The sequence below is a fragment of the Sebastes fasciatus genome, chromosome 3 (assembly GCF_043250625.1).
Source record: "Sebastes fasciatus isolate fSebFas1 chromosome 3, fSebFas1.pri, whole genome shotgun sequence".
Classification (NCBI taxonomy): Eukaryota; Metazoa; Chordata; class Actinopteri; order Perciformes; family Sebastidae; genus Sebastes; species Sebastes fasciatus.
The window spans coordinates 30,651,846-30,664,782 of NC_133797.1; the positions used below are offsets into that span (position 1 = coordinate 30,651,846).

The following is a 12,937-nucleotide window of genomic DNA, read 5'->3' on the forward strand; positions in this document are numbered from 1 at the left end:
TACTATTATAGATAATGGTTCTGTAATTGTGTGGAGTGCTTTTCCACTGACGTGATTCTGATCCACTCGTTTCCTTAAGAGTAATTCTGCTGCTAATTACGGATAACATGATACTTTGGAATCATCATCTCGGCCTCCGATCACTGTGGTGGTTGTGGAAATTGGTATCTCCTTGAAATGTCATAAAGTTTCAAATGGCATCACATCTGTGGAAAATGGCAATTTACCACCGTCAGGATGATCGTAACACTGTGGTGCGTTCGACTGGCAGGGAGAAACCACTCCTCAGCTGCCAACGACACTAAAATACATTAACAAAAATGTCAAAAATGCCTGGAGGAGGAATTCAAGTACTGGACTTAAAGGAACAGTGTGTAGGATTTAGCGTCATCTAGCGGAGAGTGGAGTGTGTGTACGTAAGAAGTGAGTGGTGAAGCGAGAGAGAGAGAGCGGCGGCGACTTTGTGCAGCGAACAAGTGAGCGAGCGGAGCAGAAGACAGAGTTAGTTTAGCTCTGAGAATATCAAGCGAATGTTCAGTGGAAGTGACAGTTTGTGCAGAAATAAATGCTGAAGCTCCACAAGATGAACAAAGGTTTCCCGTGTCTTGTTTCCCCGACAGCTGGGTGGAGTGACGAGGGTTAGCTCCGTAGTCAGTTACGTTATCGACTCCGGCCCAAGCAGGAAAAGTTAACACAGCAGTTTGTCCGTTCTGGGCTACTGTAGCTACGTGATTTTTTATTTTCAGGTGATTATACACTAAATAAAACATACTCATTAATATTATATTCCATCTCTGCCAATAGATCCCCCTAATTGTTACACACTGTTCCTTTAAGAAGAATGTGTGTATGTATATGTGTGCAAGCTTGTGCATGCATTTAAGTATGTGTAGTCAGAAACACACACGGGAACATGGACAAATTAATTAACATTTATGCAATGTAAATTTGAATGTGACCATTGACAATAACGCTAAACGTAAAACTAACGTAAACCCTAAAACGTCAATTAAGTTTGTCAGTGTGAGTTCTGTGTGATCAGTTAATCAAGTAAAATGACCTAAAGTTACCTGCTTACGGGTAAAGTCATATGAGCTGAGTGGTATTTAACTCCCTATAAAATTACATTTAGTATATTACAGTAGATTATGGCCACTCTCAGAAACAGTCACACACACGCACACACACACACACACACACACACACACACACACACACACACACACAAGCAAAGTGAGAGCATGACTGGGATATATATGAAAATGTCACCCGCATTTTTGGGCACTTGACAAGGGCTCAAATGTGATCATCTGACAGAGACTATGAAGGGCAGGACTCTCCTGTTGCAGTGTGTGTGTGTGTGTGTGTGTGTGTGTGTGTGTGTGTGTGTGTGTGTGTGTGTGTGTGCGTGTGTAAAAGAGAGAGAGTTTGTGTGTAGAATCACAGCCCTGAATAGTCAGGCTTCCCTCTTGGTACAAAACAAAAACCTACGGTGCTCATGACAACAAATAGGTGGGCAGGTGCCACTTCCTGTCTGCCAACCAATTACAGCCCAGGGTATAAATAGTTGGTATTAAACTGCTGGAGAATTACAAAAGGCCAACAGCAATGAGACAGCACAAAATGTGAGCAGCTGATGAAATGCACGCCCGCACACAAGACACAGACTCACGTAGGCACACTCCCCAAGCTCCTTTAAGCCACCTTGTGACTACCGTAAATCACATTGACATAGACAGGGCCAGGGGGTGCGGGTGTACAGGGGATCTAGGGGGAAGTATTTTACACCCTCCCAAATCCCTCCTCCTCAGAGGAATGTGGGTGAGGCTGTATATGCAGCTGTCAGAGGGACGTAGATACGTCACATGCAACTGAGATTGGAGGGGGAAAATGGGCGTGGTAGATGGAAGAGGAGGTAGAGGTGAGGGTGGTCACGATCTTCAGAGGGCGGCCTGCCAGGTTAAAGAATGCGCTGACCTATAGCTCAGTTATGCGATGCCAACCGTGACACAGCAGCATGAAAATTAGATTCAGTAGGTTTGACAGACAGACCAGTTAACAGCTTTGACCTACGTCTGCGATCGTAGTATGTGCTGTATGTTACGAGCAAGTGTGCTAAATTAACCATTAAACAGCACATTTCAGAAAACATGCAGTTGTGTTTGATATCCAGAACACAGTCAAACTGTAAAAAAGCCAACTTTAGTGAAACTGTATATTTGCTGTTGAATGATGAGAAACATATTAACTTCAAATAAGCCAAAAACAAGATTTTGTTGACTAGAAAACACCATCATTATGCTGACAAGCTCTAGACTTCAATTGATGAGAACATAAAGAATTAAAATAAGTACAACTAATACTGTTTGTTCTTAGGTCAAAGGGCTTAAGACTAAATCCTTCCTTGACTTTGTGACCCTCTAATGTGTTTTGTTGCACAATGGACAGTGGACATCGCACAGCGTAAGCGACAGCAGAAACAGAAACGTCATCAGAGTTTCCTTACCTGGTTACAGGTGCTGATGTCTACTCCGTTCTTCAGGAAGTCGAGGACTTTGTCAATGTTTCCCGCTCTGGCAGCCCGCAGGAAACTGGTGTTACTGTCAGACTGGAGAGATGAAAACAGAAAGGAGACTGTTATTAAGAACAGGAATACAAGCATGTTTTTAATCTTTTGTTTCATCAAGTTTCAGGTCTACTTTTGTTATTTCTGTTAGAGGTGGAATATGTATAATGGTCACAGTAAGGGGTTAGTTCAGAACATATTAGGTCAGACTGTATTTATTATATGAAAAATATTGTGTACATAAACAACATTATTTTTACCCAGCACATACACAAATACAACAAAATATATGCATTTTTACAGACCATGTAGAGTTTTCCATTTGTTTTTGTTTTTTTCATTATTTACAAGGCTTTTTTTTTCAGATCTGCATTAAAAAATTCAAGTCAATTTGAAAGGATGGAAGTACAGTAGCTTGTTATTGCTGTGCATGATGGGGTTTCTTTGATATAAAAGGCTTCAGAGAGTGTTTTGTGGTTTTATGGAAGTAAGACTTCCTGCTTGTATCAATAGTTTGCCTGAGTAGGCTTTTCTAAATTTAACCACCAGACATAGGCTGCACAAGCAGCTGCAACACACACATACACACAAGCTGTACATTTATGTTTTGCTGAATGTATGTGTATGTAGGAATATAGATTGTATATAAAAGTATGTACCCACTGAATTTAAAGTTACACACTGAATTCCTCACATGTACTCCACATGTACTCAGGGAGGATGTTCTACAGTTAAACATTACTATTAAAGCTGAACGTAACAGTGGAGTAAGATCACAGCACATTTTGAACTTTAATGGAAAGTAAATCCTTTTAAATAATAAGAAAGAAAAACACAAAAGGAACAAATATGTAATCAAGTTGAAATAAGAAAAGTAAGGGTTAAAATATGTTAAAATGATAAAATGAAAATTAGCCAATATCAGTCAATAATATAAGTCTGCTGGTATATTAAGTGCTACAAATAATTATTTTCATTATCAATTAATCTTGTGATTATTTTTTTGATTAATCGATAATCTAAAAAATGTCAGAAAATTGTGAAAAATGCACATTCAATTTTAGTTACAGTTAAAGTCACATATTTGTATGTTTTATATTATTTGCAAAGGACTACTAGCTGTATTGATTTGAGAGTGTTGACGAAGTTTTAACCTCTATAGTGAAGCTAAGACAGTAACGCGTCAATCAAACACAACTGGGTGTTAAAGTTCAGCACAATCAATCTCCTCATCACATGTGTGGGATGAGGACACACCCCTGTGTAGGATCAAAGGTCAAACCTCTCACATGGGATGTCACCACACACAAACCAGCAGATTAATACAACATGCTTTCTTGAACACTTCGTCAATGTAGCAGAAAACAGGAAAGCTGATGAACCGTGTTTCTGTCTCCACATCTTACCAGCGAATCATCAGCTTCAGATCCAGAGTCAGCGGCTCCGTAGTAGTCAGTGTGATGCTTTAAATCCTTGTCACTCCCAGTGGTCTTTAACCTTTTAGCTGATCCACAGGCCTTACATGTTGCTGCGTTGCCCATGGTTACCATCCAAATCAGCTAACAACTCCCCAGCTGTACCTAAAAACTGTGGCCTTCCTTCACTCACTGTATGGTACTATATGGTCCAATCCTTGTAGTTTCTCACTTTACGTCCAGTAAAAGCCTATCTATTCCACTTCCCTGATGTTTGGCCGCATCAATCAATCTTACAATCCATTAAATCTTTCCACCTCTTCCGCCAAATCTCACTTATATCACCATTACCACCACTCTTCCGCCTCTCTGTGCCCTTTTATCCCTCACCCAGCAAAAGCTCTTCCGTCTTGGATACCTCCGTATTAGTGTGTGAACGGAAGAGCCAAGGCCCAGTCCTGCCTACTATTCCTCCCTCAACCCTCGCTGCTTCTCCCGCCTTGGCTATTTTTACCATTCCAGACCCTCTCTCCAATGAACACCACAGCCCCTTGCTGTGTGTACCCAGGGTGGGGTGCACGACAGCTGGGTTTGAGTCGGGCTGGAGACCGCATGGCTGCGGTGCTCTCCAGGAACGCTAAGGGTCATGATGCAGTGATAGAAGTTGAGCCCGCACACAGTACTCAGATCACCTTACACGGACATTTGAAAACATTGTCATCATCATTAAGAGCATGTAATAAACGTCTGATATGTAGACATGGTTCAGAACACATGGTCGGTAACGTTTTATCCATGTGCATGGGGCTTCCTAGGAGCACATGCTTTTACAGCCATGACTGCAGAATATTCCAGATACTGGTTTATGCTTTGGATAACAAGTTAATATGTCTCTTCAGATTATAATCACAAATGCACATTAGGGGTGTAAGAAAAAATTCTCAAAAACGCTGCATCGATTTTGAAATAATAGTTTACATGGAAAGACTGACTCAGTCAATATTTGTTTTCATTGGGAAAGATATGCGCCTTCATAGTGCATGTTCCCTCTCAAGTTAGTGCTATGATGTTGGATGTTACAGGGACTGTGATAAATGCGAATGCAGATTACGCTGTTCTGATTGCATAGAAAAGTAAACTTTTTTTCATTTGGTTGCACCATGACGCTTTCCGAAAATTATATTTTAAAAAAATTACAATATATCACCGTGTTTATAGTATCGCAATATATTGAATCGTAACCCCTTTATCATGATACGTGTCATATCACCAGATTCTTGCCAATACGCAGCCCTAATGCACATTATAACAGACTTGCAAACATGTATGTTTGTAATTGTCTGTCTACGCTGCAGAATGCTTTTCAGTCACGTCTGCTTTCATTGACTCGTTCGTCTCTCTGCCAAGCAACCGCACACACACACACACACACACACACACACACACACACACACACATGCAGATTGGAATGATTGAGAACCAGCTGTAATCTCTGTATTTGTAAAGGATTTGACCTGCAGTCGTTCATGTAATGGAGGATACTGGATTATACATTGTACAGTGTCCAAGTCTGTGCATTGGAGGAACACCAAAACTCTACTCAGTATCATAAATAATTTAATAAATTTTTACCACTGTCATGGTAACTCTGAGTACACACACAATAGGGATGCTCGATTATGGCAAAAATCATAATCACGATTATTTTGGTCAATATCGAGATCGTGATTATTTAACACGATTACTCATTGACTTTAGAAACATCGTTCTTTTAGAAAGAAATTTTGTGGCCTACATTTTAAAGTTAAATGCATCAATCTGGTGCACTTTGACAGCAAAATTAAGAGGCTAGATCTAAGAAGAACTTTATGCTCTTGTAAACAATTTAATCATAAACACATCGGTTGTATAGATATGAATGTTGATGACATGAGGGGATCCTCCCACACCGAGTGGCCGTCCCTGACCCGCCGAGCGGGGCGAAAGAGCACCGCTGTAAAGGAAAGGGGTGCGCTGGATTTATAACACAAGACAAAACAAGAGCGTCATTGTGAAACAGAATGCGGCACAATAATTGTTTTATTTAGACTATCTTGTTTTCATAATAGTTGGAAGCCAAAATCGTAATTGAAATTCGATTTACTTGCATAGCCCTAACACAAAATATTAATTTGATTAGGACAACAAGTGCTGTCAAACACAGGTTTGATCCAGATAAAGAGTGTGTGGCACTGAAAATGAAGCACTTGATCTATTCATAGGTAATTTCATCTCTAAAGACAAACTATTACTAACTACTCACTAGGGCTTTGAGTAGATTAGACATTCCTTTTTTAACTATTAACTGTTAAATCTGATTACCTGGCAGGCATCAGTTAAAATTGTACATCAGAACACCTCAAACATAGTTTCATTCAACTATGAAAAAGGAAAGTAATGGTTCATTACTTTCTAATATTGAGTGTAGGTCACCCACGTTTTCAGAGCCCTAAACACAATCACTGTAGTTACGTATGTGAAACGTAAGAAAGTAGACTTGAAGTGTAAAAATAGTTTAAAGCGTATCTGTTCCATCAGACCCGTGTGAGAGAGACGACTGAAAAACGCACGCTGTAGCCAAACCATGGGTTAACTGACAAGTCAGCTTAAAGGAATTATTTAAAAAAAAAAGCTTCTTTCCTTCGGTAAATGTTCGTGGTATAAGAGCAAGGATACACCGTGTTCCAATATTAGAAAGTAATGAACCATTACTTTCCTTTTTCATTCTCCATTTGGGCTGGGCGATATGGCCAAAATCTTCTATCACGATAAAAGTAATTTCACATCTCGATAACGATATATATCACGTTATAGCATGTTTTCTTGTAAGTCAATAAATAAATAGTCTATATGAAATAACCACAGGGTAAAGCCTACTTTTATATACTCCTGTGTGAATTAAATACTTGACAACTGAAACGTACTGAGTATTTTCTCATTTAATTAGGAACTTTAGTGCAAAATGAACTCCAAATATACACCGTTTATTAATCGCATTGACGTGAGTGGTAATGTAAAGTGTGATGTAAAAACTAAACGCCAATCTTAAAATCATATTCCCACAAAATATTTCGCATCAGAGTTTTGGACAAATTTGAGTTAGTATTTGCTATCAGTGTAGACGACGTAATTGTGTATCACGAATATCTCGATATATGACTTCACCACGATGGGATACCATTGAAGGATGATAAATGATCATATTGAATTATTCCCTGGCCATATTCTGCATGAACTTGTACTTTATACCATAGCCAACATAGCCTTTTATCTCATATATTACCCAAAGGTTGCTCCATACAACCACCAGCATGTGACCTCCCTCTGAGCTTGAGTCTTTCTCACATCTGTCATCTGCTCCATCATCATCCACACTACATGATAAATCATCTGAGAGGACAGCAGCAACAGCACACTCTACATGTATGTCAACCACATCCACACATCTGTGCAACCCCCACAACCCACTCTCACACACAATGTCCAACCACCAACGCTCACGGTATACTCTTAAGCTCGCAAGAGCATGTGACGTTGAAATCTAAATGGTACAATAAGTTAGTGAATGTGATTTTTGTCAGAGGGATTACTGTATGTGCGTTTTACCTGCCGCTTTCGCTCGGCTTTCTCCCGCTGCCGTCTCCTCCTCTCCCTGGCTTTCTGTAGAGCACTGTACTCGGGATTTGCCTCAAACTCGCGAGCTTTCTTCAGGTGTGCCGCAGCGTGGGCCATGACGTCACCTTTCTACCTCTTTTTGTCTCAAAAAATGTTTTTATGAGGTGCTGAAGTTTCACTTTTCATACGTCCTTAACACACGCTAAGCACCACATATACACTTAACCTTTGCAGATGCCAAAAAACGTTTCTGTATTGATTTTAAAGAGTAATTAAGCCTCACGCTGTGTAAACAATGTGCTAAGTTACATGAAAAAAGTAACTTCCCGGGAAAGTTTCTGATATCGGTATTCCAAATGGTTAAAAGAGATCCACCTTGAAATTAGTGTTCATCTGCTCCTCAACTGAAAATGCAGTAAAAACAAAAATAAAAAATCATGAATTAGCTCCAAAAATGATCCTGTTCAGTCTATTTACTCTCTTAGGAGGAGAATGAGCCTCTGTCCGTCCACATCAAGCCACAAAGCAGACACTGGATTTCCACATTCTCACACAAAACACCCCCGAGGTCCACACATCCATTTACGCCAAATGAAAATCAACCATTCACACAAACATGAGAGAGGAAGAGGATGACTGAAAAGAGTTGCTGAATGAGGAGAGTGAGACCCATCTGCTTACTCCCTACATGTCCCAACACACACTCTAAAACACACTCACACACATAGGGGAATGACCCAGTCCAGATGTACATGAAAACCCTACTCCATGTGAACAGATGTGGCTACAAAGCATGTTTGTGTGTGTGCGCACGTGCATGCATGTTAATGTGTGTATGTGAGCTACAGTCACAGTAAAGTGTTTATTGTGTAAGGGGTTTAGGGAGGCTGCATGCCAGCAGCCAGCTGACAGCCGCAGCTACAGTACTCTCCACTGCAAGCTGCTACCGATGTAAAAAATGCACTCTGTTCTGAGGGAAAGGGGGCACATGAGGATAAGGAGAGGTTAATGGTTGAGGAGGGGGTGGGATGGATTAGAGGGGGAGAAATAAGGTGAATATTAAAGCCATTTTGTGTAGATTTTTCCAGCATTGGTGTCCACCAGTTGTAGTATCAGAAAGGGATTCCTCTATGGACAAACTTTTTCACGTCAAGGACCCCTCACCTGACACAAATCAGACCGCCCATCGGACCTCCATTTGATAAGATTTTGTCCCAGGGTCCCCAATCTGATATGATTTTTGCTTTTTGATATTTTTATTACAGAGAGTGTATGAAACCCATGATTAAAATAGTCATATATTCTGTCATCATGTTACTTTTGTCACTGGGTTACTTTTTTTTACTACTATATTTGTATATATTTTCATATTTAGCTTTTTACTGTTTACTTATTATTACATCTTTATTGTTTACTTACTAATTTATTATATCTTGTTGTGTTTATTTACTGAAGCCACTTGTTTGCACCATCCCCTTTGCTGCTATAACACTGCAAATTTCCCCGCTGTGGGACTAATAAAGGATTATCACATCTTATTTTTGGATGGAATTATAGTGAAATTAAATTATTCTCCTTTTTGCTATGATACTCCCTCAAGGATTCCCTGGACCCCACTTTGAAAACCACTGAATAGGCTGACAGAACGGCAGAAATGAAATCCATTTTTGTGCATTTGCAAAGGTTCAACAGACGAGCCAAATTAGGTGAAATTTAAGCACCGCCAACCGCAGTTCGTAAACAATGTCACACAATTAATTGGGTTTTTATGTGCGCCATTTTGGCTAAACATTTATCCAACATATTTCCCTTTTTATTTTTACATTGCTTTTAGAGTTACTTTCCATCTTCTTCTGTTAATTTCACAGATAAAGTTAAAGGCTAAACTTTTTGGAGATGTTAAGAGGATTTGTGCACTTACATGATCACAGAAGCGAGGACTACAAAGACACTGATGGCCTTCTTGTGTGTCATGTTAACCCTCCTATCTGGTGTTGAGTGTTGTTAAAAGAACAGACATTAAAAGGGATAGTTCGAGTGTTTTGAAGTGGGGTTGTATGAGCTACTTATCCATAATCAGTGTATTACTTACAGTAGATGACCGTCGGCACCCCCCACAGTTTGGAAAAACAGACAGGAGTACCATCACAGGAGCAAAGCAATGTACTGCTGTGGACGGGGCCGGTGGCAAAACATATTTTAGCCACCTAAAAGATATCCGTTTAAGTATACGCTATATTTAGAACATTTTCCAAAAGCAAACTGAACTGAAAGTGAAACACATCTATACTGTTTTTGTCAACGGAGTCTGCTGGCTTTGGAGACAGCATAGATAAGTTTCGTTTTCAGTTCAGTTTCCTGTCAGAAAGGAGAAGGAAAGACAGAAAGATAAAGCGGTGAAAATATTCTAAATATAGGCCAAAATACGTTTTTCTGCCGTCCCCGTCCACAGCAGTGCATTGCTTTGCTCCGTCCTGGTGCTCCTGTCTGTTTCTCCAAACTGTGGGCGCCCTGACCACCATCTACTGTAAGTAATACATCTACTATGAATAAGTACCTCATACAACACCACTTCAAAACACCCGAACTATCCCTTTAAAACGAAGTGGGTATATTAAGACATAGTGTTGTGTTCAACAGCAGTGTGATTCATACAGAAAGAAGCAGACAGTACGGGGGAAAGTGGGGTTATTAGGGGACACAAAGAGGACAAAATTAAAAAAAAGCTGAATAATGAAGAGCATCTGCAAAGAAGAGTGGGGAGGAAGAGAGCCAGGGTGGCTACGGGCTGTCCTTCTGTGAGAAAGCAGAGAAGACGGGACACACCACTCGGTCCAGAGGGGGAGCAGTGAGCACAGAACGGCAGCTCCCAGTCGCCTGCAAGTTACAGGCTTCCCCCTGCATGGTGGGAAAGTGGGTCGGTCTGAATCTCAACTGCACTGCACTGGTATCTGATGGGATATGATTTGACAGCTTGAGGGTGTGTGTGTGTGTGTGTCCACCACCAGCAGACGGGTGTCAAGGTCCTCTCTGTCAAAGCAGCTAATGTTAGCAGTTTTAAATTTCAGCACCAGGGACAGGGACACTAATATCTCACACCTCTATTTCTGTTCACACATTTAGCCGGATACGTTTTCACAGGCCCAGTCAACAACAATAACAACATCAGCAACATCTCTGTCTAATAGCGATCATGAATGGGACAGATCTGCTGAATCACTCCACACAGTAATAATGCGGTCTAAAATGCTCTCTACTCTGGTGCATACAGCAGACTGAGTGCTTCATTCAGCTCCATAATGATGCTGTTTGAACATTTCTGTGGCTGTGCTCTGCTCCTATAGCACCCTCTGCTGGTGGAACAGAGAATAAGGCAACGGATCTTTGGTATAACACAATAAATAGAGGAAATAACAGAGTATTAATACAGAGATAACGGTATAAAAAGGAAGAATTAATTTTATTCTACTTCTGATTTCTGAAAAAAAATAAAAAAATCCTCAGACTTACTTATTTATTTAGGATTGTTAATCAATTTTTAAATATTATCAATATTTAACCAAGATTTATAAAAGTGCTTATAATAAATGGTGAAAAGTGACGATCAGTGTTTCCCAAAGCCCAAGATGACGTCCTCAAATGTCTTGTTTTGTCCACAACAAAATATATTCAATTTACTGTCACAGAGGAGTAAAGAAACCAGAAAATAATCACATTGAAGAAGCTGGAATCAGAGAATTTAGATTTTTGTTTTCTTAAAAAATAACTCAAACTGATTAATCAATTGTCAAAATTATTGGCAATTTATTTAATAGTTGACAACTAATCGTACTAAGCTGTAGTATATTATTAAACATAGAATCAATCTAACCATTTTTTTGTTAATTAGGGCCAACTCACATTTTTACCAAGCAAAACAGCACCGTTTCCCAACGGTGCATCAAAAAGTAAGCCAAAGTTTGACTTGTGCTAAAAAATGACTACAACAGAATCTCAAAATGACTTCATTTTTGCCATTTCCATGAGTCCATGTCATATCTTTATGCCCCAGTCATTTAGTACTTGATATTACTTGACGTTTTTGAAATGATCTTTTTGTGTTTTATATCTTGCTTCCTACAAATGATTAAGTGCATATATTAAAACTGAAAATGAAAAGTAAACACACAGATCTTCCCTATAACAGTATGTACTCTATAATGCAAGCACATCTACACTTCTAAAAAGTGACAACTACTGTCCTGTACTTCTCGAGTTTCAGCTTCAGCAGACAAAATCTATACGCTCATTGATCTGCATGTTAGTTGAGACTGAAACAGTGTTCTTCCAGTAATATTGTTACAGTTGTGCGTGTGTGTGCAGACAGACAGTATGTCTTAATAATACTATGCTACTAACTTTTCCCTGTATTGTATATGCATCAGCAAAAGCTGATCAATGACCTCTATTGATCCCTTCCATCACTCATGCAAAATGAGGATACATTATAAACTTAAAAAGTGTGTGTGTGTGTCCATTTAGGAGTCAGATTACACTGAGAGGGTGCTCCACAGAGAGCTGATGTGAGCTCCTGTTTCTATTGTTTTAGTAGACCTCATACATGGGGAGGAGTTAATGGTCTGCTTTTCATTTTATAGATCCAAAGGCTTTTATGAGGCCCATTAGGACTCTATGATAGACAGATGTGGGAGATGCAGAGACCAGTGCACATATCGCTGCCCGTCACGTGCCTGTTCATGTGCTTGAAATTGTGAGTGGGTGTGTATGCAGGTTCGGTGTGTACGTCATGTACTAGGGCTGGGCGACATGGAGAAAATCAAATATCACAATATTTGTAACGAAATATCTCGATTTTGATATTGTGACGATATTGTAGGGTTGACTATTGGTGCTTTCACAAAATATTTACAAAATTAGATTTTTGATAAATAATCATCAGTATTGTGGATATAATGACTAAGTGGATAAAGATAATGACTAATGACTAAGTTCAGAAAATTACATCACTTTACTGTGATCCAGCCTTTAAAGTAGGCAGTAGGCAGTATATTTTTGGCATCATTGGGCAAAAATTCCATAATAACCTTTCAGCATATTGTAATTCAAGTGTTCTGAGAGAAAACTAAACTTCTGCACCTCCTCATGGCTCTGTTTTCAGGCTTTAAAAAATTCTAGCCCGTGACGAGAGACAGACCAAACACAGGTAATTACATTGAGAGAGCGTTCCTATTGGCTGTGCTCCGGTCATGTTACCGGAACTTGGCGTTCCTTCAGATTTCACAATGGCGACGGAGTCACAAAC

The 12,937-nt window shown here is 39.7% G+C and overlaps 1 protein-coding gene across 2 annotated transcripts in view; it reads right to left on the reverse strand.

Moving 5' to 3' along the window:
- The window catches only part of ank2a (ankyrin 2a, neuronal), a 90,944-nt gene that overhangs the window by 64,426 nt on the left and 13,581 nt on the right, over positions 1 to 12,937 (reverse strand). The window contains exons 1-2 of one of the 2 annotated variants that reach the window (XM_074630188.1): positions 3,973 to 4,283; positions 2,507 to 2,608 (exon numbers count right to left, since the gene is read on the reverse strand). In XM_074630188.1, the coding sequence (XP_074486289.1) occupies positions 2,507 to 2,608; positions 3,973 to 4,116 (246 nt within the window). In that variant the 5' untranslated portion in view covers positions 4,117 to 4,283. Of the gene's footprint in view, positions 1 to 2,506; positions 2,609 to 3,972; positions 4,284 to 12,937 lie in introns of those variants that run through there. The other variant, XM_074630187.1, reaches the window with a different exon arrangement.